We start from the raw sequence: 16,531 nt of genomic DNA, 5'->3' as shown, positions 1-16,531 counted from the left end.
TTGGTTGTGTAAAATACAGTCATAGAAACCATGGGTACTTAAATAAAATATATAGTCTTTGCTCTCAAAAATGTACCGTTCAATTGTGGAGGTTGGATACACATTCATTCAATTTAACCAGTCACTTGATCATTCAAGGAACACTTACTGAACATGTTCTCTGTGCCAGAAAAACGTGCTAGTTGTTGGGGGAAAAAAATTAAAAGACTTACTACTGTGTCCTGACCATTTAGTTGGAAAGACAAACAGGTAAATGCTAATCACAGCACTATGTCAGTCACGTGTCCAAAGAACTTTTTTATGTAAATAGAGGAGCAGAGTTCCCCAAAAAGGAAGCAGAAGGGACAAAGTTCAAAAAGGATTGTTAATAAGGATATCACAGTGCATGAGAACCAAGAGAAACGTCTTCAGATGGAGGAATCAACAATGTCTAATGTTTTGTGATGTTTCCTCTTCCAAGAGAGGAAAAGGAAAGGGGCCAGAGACCAGTTAGGAAGCCCTACGTGACTCTGGACTGAGCAGAAGAGGTTGAAGCCAGGTTGTAGGAAATTAAAGCTGGGACGGGAGACATGAAATGGAGGCAGCAGGCAAACACTCACTTGAAGGGTTTGGCCATAAAAAGGAAGTGGAGAATCATGGCTGGGTGTAGAGTCAAGAATTTTTTTTTCTGAAACATCAATGGACAATTTTATTATCATTTACATTTAATGATCATAAATAAAGCATGAAACATCAATGGACAATTTTATTATCATTTACATTTAATGATCACAAATAAAGCATGGTTTAGAAGCCAAAGTGAGTTCTGCAGGCTTCAAGTGAGATTATCACTCAACCACAGAAGGACCACTCTGAGGCAATGTTTTAATTTCTTAGGTTCGAAATTTCTCTTAGACAAAAGCTCAGTCAAGTTTCTTTGACAATAGCTTGCCTCATTTTGACATAGCTCTCTTGTTAATCACAGCTAAGTGGTTAATAACTTATTAATCAGAGAATGAAAGAGGCAACTTTGAGATTCAGAATGTGAACCTGAATGTAGAGAGAATAATACTTTGCTTCAGCTCTGATCCTTCTGTTGCGGGCTGCTAACATCTAAATTCTGTCCCAGCTTCTGAGTTCTTGGAAATCTAGATTTCTTATTTGTGTTATGGGAACAAAACCCACATTTGAATTCTCCACCCATAGCAATGTGTGTGGATCTATGGTTGGACAACACACGGATGCCCCCAATCTCTACTTTCTGACTCTTTCTATTGTTTTTCTATCCTTTTTCTTTCTTGACTTAATTATATCAGTTCCATCTGTAACAAGGGAATAGATGCAAAAAATTTCAAGTGATATTTTATTGAATGTAACTGCAACCTGACCAGAAGAAAAGGTAGGGGAAAGTATTCTTTCTACCTTCACTTGTCAGAAGACTATTACAGACTTCTGCATTTGAAATTTTTCCTTTAAGTTCAGCTGTTCTGGGTATACCTGGCTAGGCAGGATATTCTGCTTCAAAATCCATGTTACTAACCCTCCTTCCTCCCCTCTTAGATTCTTTACAGTATTTTTCCTCCTTTCATTTGGGAATAGCAATAGCCCAGATTCTTCAGCTGATTGGTTATTCCACCAGGAGTGGAACGTTTAATTAACCTAGCTCCCATCAACTAACAATAAAGAGTTGGCTTCAACTGAGAAACACCATGCACCACTAAAGACACTTCACTAAATTCATAATTGCCATCCATTTCCTGAATTCCGAAAACTGATGTTTTTGAAAATTAAAAAAGTTTTTCAAGTATTTTATAACTTAAACCCATTTTTACCTGGAAACACATGCATTTAAGACCACCAGTTACATAGTAATAGCTCTCTGGATTTCTGCAGTGCTTTTTCACCAAGGAGGTTAAATGACTTGAATGTGTTCTTATTCTCTTGACTATCTGAGTTCAATAATGCACAATGTTAAACAGTAGAATTCCTTCTTTAAAATGTTAGTCTCTATTATTTCTTCTGAAAAAAATGCATCTTTCTATCTCCAAATGTTGAGAAATGAACAATTTTCTCAGCTATTCGTTTGTTCAGGAACTGGTGACAATTTAACATCTACAAAATGGTCCACATTTAAATGCTTTATGGCTATATTCTTTATATCCTTCCCCTAATAAATCTGCCTAGAATGAAATGGGCATTCTTTTAAATAGGACATTTAAGAACAAAAGCAATGAATTCAGCATTCAGCATAGTTCCTTTTTTGGCTGAATGATTATATTGATTTCAGTGTAGAATTTTCTAAGTTGTAGGATCCGACTTTTTTTTTTTATTTAATAGTCAAACATTTCTCTTATGGCTTTTGTTTCCTCAAGTGCAACAGCCCTCTCAAGTCACTATGCCTATCAATTCAACAAATTCAGTAAATACTTACCACGTATCAACTTTGCGGAAGACTGCATTGAACCAAGTGCTACATGAAAAAAATGATGAAAAGATATGGCCCTCGATCTCCCTAGCCATATGTCTTAATGGGGAATAAGACAGAGAAAAAAAACCTCTACAGTAGGTCAGGATAAGACACACACCATTACAGATGTATAAAGTGCTCCCAGAGTTTGAAGGAGAGATTATCTGTAAACAACAGCACAAAACAACTCGATGAAGAAGGAGGTGGAATATAAACGGGGATCCAAGCTTTAGACTTTGTTTTATGGAGTTACTGGGGAAGTCCTTTCAGCAAGGGAGAGCAAGGTCAGACAGAAAGCTTCAGAAACAGGAAATGGCCATTTGTTTGGGGATCTACAGCTCATTCGGTAATCCAAAGATGCATCAAATAACAGAGAAGGAAGAGATTCACAGTTTGAGCACTTAATATTCTCATCTGAAAAGTGAGAAAACTACGGCATTAAGAGATGAACTGACTTATCCAAAGTCTCAAAGCTTCTAAATGGTTGAGCCAAGATGAAAAGCATCTCTTGTGATATCCAGGCCCTGTCCAAACCTTCTAGATCATATTAAAATGTAGGACAAATGCAAGGAACTATGATATGACTGATAGGAACCTCTTATACCTATTATTTAATTACTCATAGATGTCAAACTGTTGGAAACACATGATGTCAAATACAAATCAGAAATTGAATTTCCTGTTTGAGGTAATTCAACAGAAGAAAAAGAAATCAGCCCTAGTATATTGAATACAAACTGAGGAAATCTTGGTTTTAAAAAAAATAGACTAGTGTAGCTTTATGTCTGAATTGAAAATGTTTCTGAATTATTTCAATCTAAAGCAGGGAGGTTCTTCTTAATGGAGAAAATTGCTGATTAAATTGCTGACGAGAAATTGCACTTAAAGATTCAGCAGCCAGAGAATATAAACACAGGGGATAAACACGTCTGCCTGCATCAATCAAAGACAGCTGCAGTCTACCCCGAGAAAGGTGAGCAATTATTTATGAAATTATGTCTTCTTCAGTGATTCTATGTTGCAATCCTAAGAGAAATTGAATGAGGAAAGCAGACAATGTCATGGTCCCAATTAACTAAGGAGTCACATGCATTTTCAAAATCAAGGGATTTTACTTATACACTATTTAACCTCATCATCCTAAAAAAATTTTTTAGCTTTAAAAAATAATAGTTAAATAGGCCAGCATGATCTTGAAGCACTGTGTATGTGTGTGTGTGTGTGTGTGTGTGTGTGTGTTTTAAAGATGGGCGTCTGACTCTGCCAAGTACACACTAACACAAATCTAAAGAGACAAGAGGTGATGCCGAGAAGCATTTTGCATAGGGCTCTTTTGGAGCTTTTGTTGTTTTACTAGATCAGCTTCTAGGTTAGTGATGCTAGGGCTCTCATTGCCTTTGGGCACTGGCTGATTTTTTATTTTTTTCTTAGGCACGGAGTGTTTTTTTCTCTTGGGGTAGCCCTGGGCCACCAAGACACTGCTTAATTATGGACAAGATTCAAGGATCTGTGGACAAAAGCCCTATATCCCTGGAGGATGAATCATCTATTTGGTAGCTCAGTATTGCAAACCTCTCAGACCAAAGGAATGTGCCCGTCCATCCTTAAGTTATGCTTAAAAGCATTAGGAACACTCAGTCTCTTTGCCCAGGTCATTTAATTGTGAGGCCCACTGGGCAGACCACATCCCTTCAGGGGCCACTCAGAAGCCTGAGGTCCAGAAAAATCCCCTCGCAGTGACTAGGATATTCCAAAGCGAATTTTGGAGGGTTCTGAAAAGGATTTCCAGCCCCTTCCTAAGTTGATGACAACCACTAAGTGGTCCATGCTATTTAGGTACAGATCCAGGTTTCTTTGATCCAGCAGATATCTCTGGGAGTGATAACACTCTGAGCCATTAGAGTTTTTGATGGTAACTGGTATATTTTAATGGCAATTGGGAGGGGAAAGAAATTAGGGAGACTGGTCAAGTATAGATAAAGTATCATTAAGACCAGAAACTCTGAAGCCAAATAAACTGGGTTCAAGTCTCAGATTTACTCCCTATGTGACCCTGGGTAAGCTGTGCCTCAGTTTTTCCCATCTTTAAAATAGCAGCGTTAATATCAGCTGCTTCCACGTATTGCTATGGGGGTGGAATACAAGCAAAATGCTTAGAACCGTGTCTGGCAGAGAGTAAATGGCATAAAAGGAAGTACTGATACATGCTCCTATTGTTATGGAAGCATTCTGAAGGAAAAGCTTGGGGCTGTATTCTTTCCCCAGGACCTTACCACTACTTCTTGGATGGATTCCACTCTGGGCTTAGTTGGACTTGAAATTGTTTCTGAGGTAAACCTGTCTGAGGCAGAAGCATTTTCCAAGAACCTCATCACCTCATTTCCCCATTAGCATTGTCAGCTCTAACTACTGAGATCCTTGGCCCAGGCATGACAGTTAGACCTCCTCCTTGCTTTCATCATTCCTTCCAGCATCCCACAAGGAAGACTCCCATTCTCTTGTATTGCTCTCCTACATTGGCTAGATCATGGGGCTGGGTACCCTCTCTAAAGAGCACGCCCTTGTTCTGCATCATGGCTCTATCTGGAGGCTCCGCCCTGCTCTGGCTAGCCCTCGCACTTAAATGACCTGGACCCATCTAAACAGACGTCTGGGGTAAAAACTGCTGTTGGCCTGCGTCTCAAGTTCCCCTGCCTGTCTGAAGAACAGAAACAACTCCTGTCTGAAGTAGCTCTTACCAGCGGTTCTCAGATCGAAGTGTTGAGAAATTCTGATGAAGTAAATAACACAGACCTAGATGAAGGTTATAAGTAAGAACGAGAATGGACATTATTCACACATTGCCCACCATGTGATACAATGTTAAACTCTCAAGATCTCCAGAAGAATCTTGAGGTAGTGAAATACTTTTCCCTGCTGATCCAACCAGATGACCCTGACGGTTTATTTGCAAGTTGCCAACTAATCAGTAGCTTACTTAAGGAAAGGAAAACAACATTCACTCATTTCAAGTTATCTGAGTTTTACTTTTTCCCCTTCCTCTTCTTTCTCTTATACAAATTCTGTTTTTGACTTTGTTAGATGAAAGCAATGTGTTATAGGTTTCTCTTGCACACAAGTAAATGGTGTTGCTAATATTTAGCAGTATACCCCTGAGTTACTGTTAGATAATAGGCATAAATACTACTGGGGATTGTCCTTAAAAAGTCATGATCCCAGGTCCAATCTCCAGGATTTCTCACTGAACAGGTCAATCTCTGATAAAGCCCAGGAATCTGGATTTTTAACAATAGGCAGGTGAATATAATGCAGGAGGTCCTTTGCCTGCTGTGGTTTGTTTTTTTTGGTTTTTAAACTTTTTTTTTTTTTGGCTGCATTGGGTCTTTGTTGCTGCCCGTGGGCTTTCTCTAGTAGAGGCTAGCGAGTGGGAGCTATTCTTCTCTATGGTGCGCAGGCTTCTCAGTGCAGTGGCTTCTCTTGTTGCAGAGCACGGGCTCTAGGTGCGCGGGCTCAGTAGTTGTGGTGCTCGGACTCAGTTGCTCTGCGACATGTTGGATCTTCCCCGACCAGAGCTCGAACCCTTATCCCCTGCATTGGCAGGCAGATTCTTAACCACTGCGCCACCAGGGAAGCCCCGCCCACTCTGCTTTGAGTGACCCAAGGATGTTCCCTGGAGCATGCCCCCAGCGTCCTGGCCTGAGAGCATCCTCATAACCCAGGTGTAGGCTCAACTTTCCTTCTGAGCTACTAGAAGGAGTCTTGCTAAGGCAGAAACCAGTCTGAGGCCACAGTGTGGGGCTCTGAGCAGGAAGGCAAGCAATAAACAGCAGGAAAAGAACCTGACAAGAGTCATGGTTTTATTTAAGAAATTTAGCAGAACCTATAGGCCTTGGTCTTGCCAGGCCTTCTGGAAACCTCCTTGTCATATCCTCTGAGATCTCTTCAGTTATTCTGGGTGTAGCTCAACTCCTTAATGCCTTTGAAGGATCTGTGTGTTCCAGAGGTTCAATGTCCTGCCTCCCCCCAACTCTGGCCAGGTGGCTTCTAGTCACCACACACCCAGAAGTTCTGTTCAAATTCAACATGCTTGGAGGTGGGCAGTCACAGGCTGAAGGCTCACCCATTCCCCACAGCAAATGAAAGATCCAGACTCCTGGGTTCTCTTCCCTGCCCACCCCCTTTGCTTCTCTGTCCTACCCACTCCTTGTCAGTTTCTGCTTTCATAGGAATAAAAAGGAGAGAAAATAAAGCCCTTAGCTAGTGCGTTTGCTAGATTTTACTGAAAAAACTTATTTTCAATAGGCTAAACAAAAAGTGTAAGTTCTCCTAAAATAAAGTAACATTCGCTCCATGTTTCCCAGGACAGCTTAGTTCTTGGGAAGTGAATATCCCTGACCATCTCAGACATGAATCCAAGAACTTCATCCAAGACTTAGTAAATGGATTCAAGTGGCATTTGGAAGTCAAGGTCACAAAGTCCCTAACCTGAAGCCACACACTTGAGATAGATGAGAGGCTTCGCAGACAAGTTTGGGTATCTGGTTTCTTGGTCCACAACTGATTAATGGTGTGATAATACAATACAATAAGGAAAAGCATGAAAGGAGGATAGGAAAGAAGGGGAGGGTGCATCAATAGAGCTACCTGGAAGAAAGAGACGAGGCAGGAAAACCACGAGAAACAGACAGAAGAATTTAAGTGAACTTAAATGGTAGATCTGCAGAGGGTTAGTCAGCTATACAACCTCAAATAGCCCTCCTGAGGACACCCCAGTATCACAGTTAATCTATCAATGCTGCCCTGCTACTAAAGATGACAGGACAATCATAGCCACCCCTGTGTGAGGCCTCCCCTGTTCAGGTCACCTTGACGGACACTTCTTGTGCGTTAGCACATAGTACACACACACAGTGATGATCACAACGGTGACCCTGAATCATAAAGACGGCTAAGTGATATTAGCATACCCTTCCTTTTTCCTAAAAGTGGGATACTATAAACATACAGAAATGTGTTTTAAGAGATTTCCTTGCAAAATCATTGTTTTTTCAATTTAAAATTATTTTTTAATTAAATTGGTAAGAGCAAGTTGGATCAGTTGCTTCACCAGCAATGCCTAATATTTTAGGCATCGCTGGACCTCAAGTCACATGAAAACTGAGACAGGTATGTGTGTGAGGGCATGGAGGGCATGCGGTAACTTTTTGGTTTTATTTTGTTTGTTTGATGGTTGTTTTGGGTTGTTGTCTTTGTGTCTGGTTTTTTTTGCTGCTGTTGTTTCTTAAGAAAGTGAATGGAAAGGCAAAGTTTACATCTGATTCCCAACTGTGTTTCATCAGTCCTATAGGACACATTTCTATCTATAATTGTAAAAATGTAACATAACATCTCAAAGTCTTAAATAGGAGTCTTTTTAAAGGGCTGAAAGATTTAACAGCAGAAAATTGTGTATCTCCATTAATGTGGACTATTATTGAGTATGATGAAGGTCTTTGGCAATGCCAACCCACAATTTATATATATATATATATATATATATATATGGCAATACCAGATGAGTGAGCTTGCATCTCTTTTTTCCTTTGATCCTTCTTTGGCCCTACTGTGTTTTGGTGCTTCTTCTCTGGTTCTCTGTGTACCTTTGTATGTGCTTCATATGTTGGCGCCTATACTTGTTTATATGTCCATTTGACCTTATGTGTGCATTGTGTGTGTGTGTGTGTATTTTTCTTGGTACCTCAGTTTTTTAATTAGTCTTTTCTCTTTGATGTTTCATGTTTCTTTCTTTTTTTAATTTTCTCTTTACATTTTTCCACTTTTAACTTTTCTATCACATTCTCTCTCTCAAGTATATTATAACATTTAATTATATCCTTCATTATGCCTTGTACATTTTCATAGAAACATACATTCATGCATTTATATTAAATAGAGGCTAAACTTTATTTTTAAAATATTTCTTACCTGACAGGATGAAAGAGTTTTTTCTCACTTGATTCTGGCTAATAATTTCTATGATTCATGGCTCTTGATTTATAATTTCATGGCCCATCATGAAATCTTTAGGTATTCTAAAGATTCCAATCAAAGGATATATAAAATAAAAATGTGTAAAAGGAAGATAAAAATTATAGGTAGAAAATTATCATTTGAGTCTCCAAATTCACCACAAAACATATTTGTACTTCACCTACTTCTCATATAGACACAGAAATTTACAGCAATAAAATACAAGTTAATCACTTCTTACATGCCTTATGTCCTCTATCTCTCTGCACAAATTTAAAAAATATTAATAATAACCAATTCAAATAAATTTATTATCATTAGTATACTCATATATAGTTAAACAACATAATAATGTCACATCAACTAGGAAAAACATGCTTCCTAGAACAATTAATATGGAGGCTGTATTTAGAAAATGGTGAAGCAAAATGAAATTGATTCATGGTCTACCACTATTGTCTTATTTTATCTCTTTCCTATTTTGCAATCCCCATCAATAATTATAAGCCTTTAAGATATGAAATTATTTAATTAGGTGTATCTTTTATAGGTTATTAAAAATAAAAGTTGAAGGGATAAATTTTATTTGACATAGGTTTTTCAATTAAAGTGGAAATATTATATTTGCTTTGAATTGAATACCAGAAAACTCGAAAAATTGACATTTCCAGTAAACCTAGAGGGGTATGGAGCACAGAAATACCAGTCTTACTTTTATCTCTGAAATGTAAAAAAAAAATGCCAAATGTGACTCAGGGGTCATGAATGTTATACTACCTCCTATCACTTATCTTGTCCCTTTGTTATCAGCAGGTATCTACGAATCCTATCTGTCAAGAGTGAAGCGGACAGTTGTATCACTGAGTGTACTGCAGCAGTAATTGTAGGTTAACTTTCAATTATCAACAATTTTGGATCTACATTTTGGATTACAGGAAGATTCTGAGAGCCCCTATGATTCTGTCAACATCAGATAGTGTTTTTCTATTTTCTTCCAGAGTCAAAAGTAAATGGCATTGGATTATTCATTAGAAACACTATGTGCATTTTTCCTCCCTTCTATTTGTGTGTAGTAAAATATTGGAATTCATGTAACCCAGGGCATGACCTTCCTCTGAAGGCTTGATACACAGTTAATAGCCCATGGGAAGGAATTTAATCCTTGGATCCCTAAAAAGCTATAAAGAGCCTAGATCACTTCTCCATGTACAAGCTTGGTTTTAGAAGCACACAAAGCTCATTTTGGAGTCGAATGGAGAAGTCTGTGACATATAGCACATAGAGTGATTCTAACAGATGGATTTTTCTTGAAATAACTTCATTAGTTAATCACTTTTTTTTACATATACTTTTTCTAGCTGACTGGTATAGCCGCCAGCTGGAGCTGCTAAGAATCCTCCAAAGAAACTGGTAGGTAGGGAGAATATTGGCTAATTTCACCAATTCTTGGATGAAACTTCTACTAATTTCATACTAACCATCACGTATTTTGAGAGTAAAATCTTTTCCTTTATTTTTTTTTCAACTTTTTCCAAAAACCTTACTTATCTGTGTTTAAACCAAATCAATCATATGGAAAAAACTTTCAATTTTAATAAATTGTCTAGATCAGAGTTTCCCATACTTGACACTATTGACATTGTGGATGAGATAATCCTTTTTTTTTTTCTGTTCTTTGCTTTTGTTTTTTTTAATTTTTGTAGCAGGTTGTCCTGTGCATTGTAGGCTGTTGAGGAGCATCCCTGGTCTCTACCCACTTGATGTCAGTAGCATCCCCAGTTGTGACAACCAAAGATGTCTCCAGACATTACTGAATGTCCCTGGGGGCAAAATCACCCCAGCTGAGAACCACCACTCTAGAAATAGGAGGTTCCTAGTTTTAATTCAATTTTTTAAATAATTTTTAAAATATTTTAGTGTATTCATGTATGTATTTAATTCAAGATATGTCTAAAATATGAGAAGTTTTTGCCTTTCAGTCAGGTAAATGAAATGTTTTTATTGGGGAGGGAGGGAGTAGAATTATTGAAGTGGTTAATGCTTTCATAAATCTCTCTGGTTAAAGAGAAAAAAAGACAAGATAAATGGCTCTCAACTACCAATGAATATTAATTATCTAAGGAGTGTCATCATCATCTTCATCAGACATGTTGAAGAGTTCTTTTCCTTTAAAGAAGGTCCTCAATGTAACTGTATGAGTAGAATAATAAAATCCTGTGGTGGGATCATTTGAGATGTAAGTGATTAATTTTCAGCTTAGATGCCCTAAGGCATTTTTAAATAAAGGAAAGCAGTGTAATTTAATGAAATGAACATTGAGAAAACTGGGATCTGTTTTGACTTTACGGTATCATTAGGCAGTGATTTGGGGCTCACAAAAGGATTAGTCATTCAGATAGAGACATTCCCTGGCCTTTGAAATTCAGGGGTAAATATAATGTTCCCCTCCTACTTATGACTTAGTGATCTTTCTGTAATTTATATATTGATGGATATAGGAAGAGTACCATGGGAATAAGATGCTAATTACCAAGGGTTTTAAAAGGGAAATAGTGAGCCTATTCTAGTTTAGCAGGAAAGTAAGAATGTAACAACATGAAGTATGTGGAAAGAATCATTCATTGTTTTTTAAAAAAGTAATGATTCTATTCGAATTGCTTTCTTTGCAGCAAAGCCTTTCTAATACAGATTTGCTCAAGCAGGCTCTTAATACAAGATAATTTTAACACTTAACCAATTCCATGTTTGAATGTATAATTTCCCCCCCAAATCGAGACATGTACCTAAAAATTTTATAGTGATCTGTTTTCTTTGTTAGATTTCCCACAGCCCCTGAAGAATTTAGATCTTACACTTTATCTTAAATTTAAAACTGATTCTTTTTAATATGTTATATTGTGCAGACCATCACTTTTCGTCCTCTCAGAATGCATTATCTCCTATTTTTTTTTTTGGTGTCTTAAAAGTAGGACGCAAATCTATTACTTTACAATTCTAGAAGGCAGAAGTCTGAAATGGGTTTCACTTGCCTAAAATGAAGCCTGTAGGCCGGGCTGCCATTCCTTCTGAAGGCTCTAGGGGAGCATCTGTTCCCTTGACTATTCAATCTTCTAGAGGTTTCCTGATTTCTTGGCTCATGGCCCCCTCCTCCATCTTCAAAACCCGGAGGGGCAGCATCTTCATCTCTCTGACTCAGACTGCCCTGCCTCTGTCTTTCACTCTTAAGGACCCATGAGAACGCACTGTTTCCTTGGATATGGCAAAAGCAAAATCACACATCTTCGGATTTCAGCTCAAAGGACCAAATATCACTACTACGTGCCTTATCTGTACATCATGGGGTTCACTGCCCTCAAGTCACAAACGAAAGCATCTGTGCACTTACTTTCTGCAGGTTCTTTAGGGCGGCGGCCGCTGGACGACTTCCTCAGCAGGCTGCGTCCCGAGGTAAAGAGGCTGGTTAGTTCCTCCAAAGGACTCGTGGGTGTTCTGGACCGGGAACCGCTCGGAGCCGACCCGTAGGTATTGACCGAGGCATTGACCATCTTGCTCCCATCTTGCGACACCGGTCTGGGGGTCAAATGAGGCACTGATGGAGAGCTCCTGGAGAGGCTGCCTGAATGCACGGCATCGTAGGGCGGGGGCCTTTTGAGGCTGAGCGGGGTCAGGGACCTGCCCATGCTAACGGGTGACGGAGAGGCGGAGTGACTTTTGGGGTAGCCGTGGGGAGACTGCGTTCGGTATAGAGTGGAAGGCGGGGGAGGGGACGAGGAGAGAACCGAGGCAGCAGGAACGGGTCCCAGGGCTCCGGCCTGGTCTTTCTCCAGTTTAGGGTGGCCGGAGGCCTGGGACGGCAAGGAGGATGGTGACGCCCCGGCTTGCTGTTTCATATAAGACACGTTTTCCAACACAGGAAGCTTTGTGACCTCCAGGGGGGTGAGCGGAGACTCATCAGAGTTGGGGGAGCACTGCACAGGGGCCGGGGGGAACACCAGCAGCGGGGGTCTATGAGAAAGCAGGTTGGGAAAGGGCGGAGGAATGTCACAGAGCAAACCCTTCGGGGTACATGGCACTGAGGACTTGGCCGAGTCCAAGTCAGGCACCGTGGGAGTAGCACACTGCGAAGAACAACTGTGATGGTCGAGGTCACACTTTGAGTCTTGGCCTAAGTCGTCAAAAATGGGGTATTTCATTTCTTCGTAGACAGCCTCACTCTGGTCGTCGTCGTCTTTCCGGAAGTCTCTGAGAATGTTCCCCACCATCTCAATATACACGGGTTCCTCCTCCTCGGGGCCCCCTGAGGGGCTGCTGACCTGGGAGAGGGAGGGGTCCCGAGGGAGTGAGGTCCTCCGGGGCACGTGCTTCTTGACATACGTTTCGTCAAAAGATGTGCTGAGCTGAGTGTTTGGATTCCGTTTTGGTTTTGGAGGAGGAATCTTCTTTGAATATTCATCACTGTGGGGTCTCGGCTTGGCTGGCACTAAAAGATGAAGGAGAAAAAAGAAAACATAAAACAGATGAGTACAATAGGAAAGCTTTCAAATATGGCTTTCAGGTGGATTTATTGCTCTAAACATTGGAGGGGAGGGGTAATGCCACGTTTCAAGCTGGAGACGTAGACTACAAATCCAACAAAAGTCAAACATTTCCATATTCAGAAAAATATGATGCAAGAACAGTAGTAATATGTATCTTCAAACTAATATAAATAATCCAACATGGATAAATGCATTAAGACCAGGACTTACTCATCCCTCTGTCTTAGAATTCCTAAATAGAAACTTCAGATGACACAATTGCATAAAAACAATCACACATTTCATAAAAATCAACTTCTAAGAATTCAGCAACAAAGAAACTTAGGGGAAAAAATCTAGAGTTTCTATGAGTACAAATGGTTACAAAAATACCATGGGGACTGAGCCCTTTAAATGATGTGGCTATTACACATGATCACATCTTGCTTTTATTTGGGGTAAAAATGTTCCAGCCTGCTAGACTTAATCTCTGTCTTGGTTCAGATAAATAACTTTTATACAGATGGGTCTGATTCTTCAGGGGAAATTGATGTGAACATTTTATGAGGCTAGACAAGTTAATCTCCAAATCTCCAGGTATTGTTGATTATGGTGTATTTGTTTTAGTTCATAAGATCTCTTATGATATCCCAAATGCTGTCTTGGAATGAATTTATTGCCCTGACACATCAGAACCCCCTAGAGAGTTTTACAAGAGAATAATAATCCAGAGAATGATGTGTAAGCTGCAAGAATAACTTCTGGAAACTCACAACAGATATGCATACAAGTACACCCCACAGCCCCCCTTGTAATGGAACATAAACTTCTGACTCCATCTAGTAGGTTGGAACAGGCTGGCAACGTGTCTGTGACTGCAATCAATTGTTTAGCATGCAGGGAAAGTACTGGAGCCTTGATATTATCTCATTGTGCTGATATATGATTACAATGATTATCATTTTTATGCAATGTGGCAGAATGTAGTTGCTTGTGGTAAGTGGTAGCGTATAATGTAAGTTGACGGTATAGCTTATAGGTGTACACCTATGAGAAAAGAACAGGCTTCTCTATAATTTGCAGCTTGAAGGGAGGGGAGGTCTCAAGGCACAAACCAGGAAACACCCCAAATTTTCTGGGTTTTTTTTCGACTAGCGAAACTTATGACATAGCTTTTCTAAAACTTACTATTGGAGAAGCAAGTGCTTAGAGATTAGTTAGGTGGCTGCTTTACGCATCAATCATGCCTTCAGAGAAAGAGAACCCATCAAATATTCTAGCAGTGGCTATATCTTTTGCTTCTCTAGGTCATTCCTGCTTTCAAATATTCTACTCCATTGTACCCATGGTGATGGTTTCTCTCACTACTATCAAGCAGCTTGTTGAAGGGAAGTTTCTTAATGTATGTCGACTTTTCCTTAACTTAAAATAGGAAAAAACTAGATGCCATTTTACAGGGGGACGATACAGCAGTAGAGCCTTTTAGTGTCAAAAGGGAAAAGCCTAGGGACATAATGGAATGAAAACTATCCAGATAATTCTTTAGGCAGGACCCAAAGTGACCAATAGCTCTTCTCTATATTCGCTACCGGTCATACATTTTTATTGGTTTTGAAACCTACCATGCATGTTAATTTTCATATGATTCAAATAGATCATCAGACTACATACAAAAACTGGAGCCCAAATAAAGTAAACCCATAAATTAATGAGTGAGATTGACTTAGAACTGGAGGGACTTTGAAAGAGCCAGGACTTAGAACAAAAGTCCATCCAGATTACTCTTCTGAAGCTTGTTTCCTGCCATGCTCCACCTCGGTGTGTCATCCTAGGCTAAGTAACTCACACTCTAGGAATATCTGCCACTGACTATTCAGTTCTAGGAGTTGGATGGTGTGAGAAGTAGCAAGGTGTTCTGTAAATGGAGAGTTAACCAAAAGCTAGGAATGAATGTGTGTCCATGAGATGGATAACTTCATTATATGCTTAAAGTCATACTTAGAATAAGATTTTCATTTTTCTCTGGTTCCTAAATTATAATTCACTGCCGTTTTCTTTGACCCTTCCCTAAACATAGACTTGGGTTGTTGTACGGACAGAAATAACAGGACAGGCAGAGCCCAAGCCTAGGTAGAAACACTGCCTTGAGGGAAGACCATAACCCAGGATTCCCGGGAAGCTAGAGATCAGTGGTAGAGCTGAGAGTGACATGATATTCAGGGAAGCAGCAGCCTCTTCCCTGGAACCAACATCCCTCTTCCCACATAGATTGGAAGGTGGCCTTTGGAATAGGCAAGACCAATGTCTGGGTTGCGCTCAGAATATGCAACTTTGTTTGCCAAAAGATCAGAAAAAAATGAAATAAAGACCCGCCATATCTATGAAATGTGGAAGAAAGAAAAAGGTTCTATTCTAGAACACAACATAGTTAGAATTAAGGTAACTATTCATTATGAAGAAATTGTGATAATTTATTTGAACTGTTAGGACAACTTCAGTACCAAACCAAGTACAGGTATTATCTGACGAGTGGGATTAAGTATAATATGTGACTCTTATGATGACTCTGAGGTAATCGAAATTGACAGTTGCTATGGACTGAACTGTGTCCCCTCCACAAATTCGTATGTTGAAGTCCTAACCCCCAATGTGATGTTATTTGGAGGTAGATCCTTTGAGAGATAATTGGGTCATGAGGTCACGAGCGCTGGGTCCTCATGATGGATGAGATTAGTGCCCTTATAAGAGGAGTCACTGGGGTATCTTCGTTGTCTTATTCTCTCCACCATGTGAGGACATAGTGAGAAGGTTGCCATCTGCAAGGCAGTAAGAGAATTCTCCCCAGAAACTGACTATGTTGGCACCTTGATCTTGGACTTCTGGCCTCAAGAACTATGAGAAAATATATGTCTGTTGTTTAAGCCACCCAGTCTGTGGAATTTTGTTATGTCAGCTTGAGATGACATAGACAAGAGAATACTGATTGAGCCCTATGTAAAGACCCTATAAAGCTAACTCCTGAGCACCCACTTTTTCATCCTCTGGCACTGTAATACTTTAATAAGCTTTGCTACTTGAAGAATTAATTTAACTCTTTCCCAGTCTTTTCAATGTAACCAGCACCTTCCCTTGCCCGGTACCTCCTCACCCCTGAAGCCACATCACAGAAAGCATATTACAGGTGAATACAGAGATGCTGATCCCAGGTACACCCAGGAGCATCCTTCCACCATATTGCCTGTTATTCTGATTCTTCTTAATCTGATGCTCCAACTTCTGATTCGTGCCAAGGCACGTGCCATATTATTTAATTAGACCCATTTTCTAGATGCTCTTTGTTTTCTGTAGTTGTTTGCTTTGGCATATAGACTCCCTGCTCCACTAGGTTTTGTATGTTCTGCTGCCCACCATCAGAAGCAGTTCTCCAGCCAACCTTGCCCAGCAAATCCTTCATTATCTGGGCAAGCTTCTTCCCTCTCCCCTTCCCTGTGTGGTGAAAAGAGCCTAATGCAGGCAGATTCATATAATTCAAACACATTTTGTTTCCTGCTCCTCTTCC

General features: G+C 39.8%; 1 protein-coding gene across 1 annotated transcript in view; it reads right to left on the bottom strand.

Annotated features, from left to right (window-relative positions):
* The window catches only part of NYAP2 (neuronal tyrosine-phosphorylated phosphoinositide-3-kinase adaptor 2), a 248,234-nt gene that overhangs the window by 96,383 nt on the left and 135,320 nt on the right, over nt 1-16,531 (bottom strand). The window contains exon 4 of the mRNA XM_079925315.1: nt 11,841-12,935. Within this exon, the coding sequence (XP_079781441.1) occupies nt 11,841-12,935 (1,095 nt within the window). The remainder of the gene's footprint in view (nt 1-11,840; nt 12,936-16,531) is intronic.

Source organism: Stenella coeruleoalba (assembly GCF_951394435.1).
Source record: "Stenella coeruleoalba genome assembly, chromosome: 6".
NCBI classification, from domain to species: domain Eukaryota; kingdom Metazoa; phylum Chordata; class Mammalia; order Artiodactyla; family Delphinidae; genus Stenella; species Stenella coeruleoalba.
Note: the sequence above shows the minus strand (reverse complement) of the source record. Positions and strands in the feature narration are given on the sequence as shown.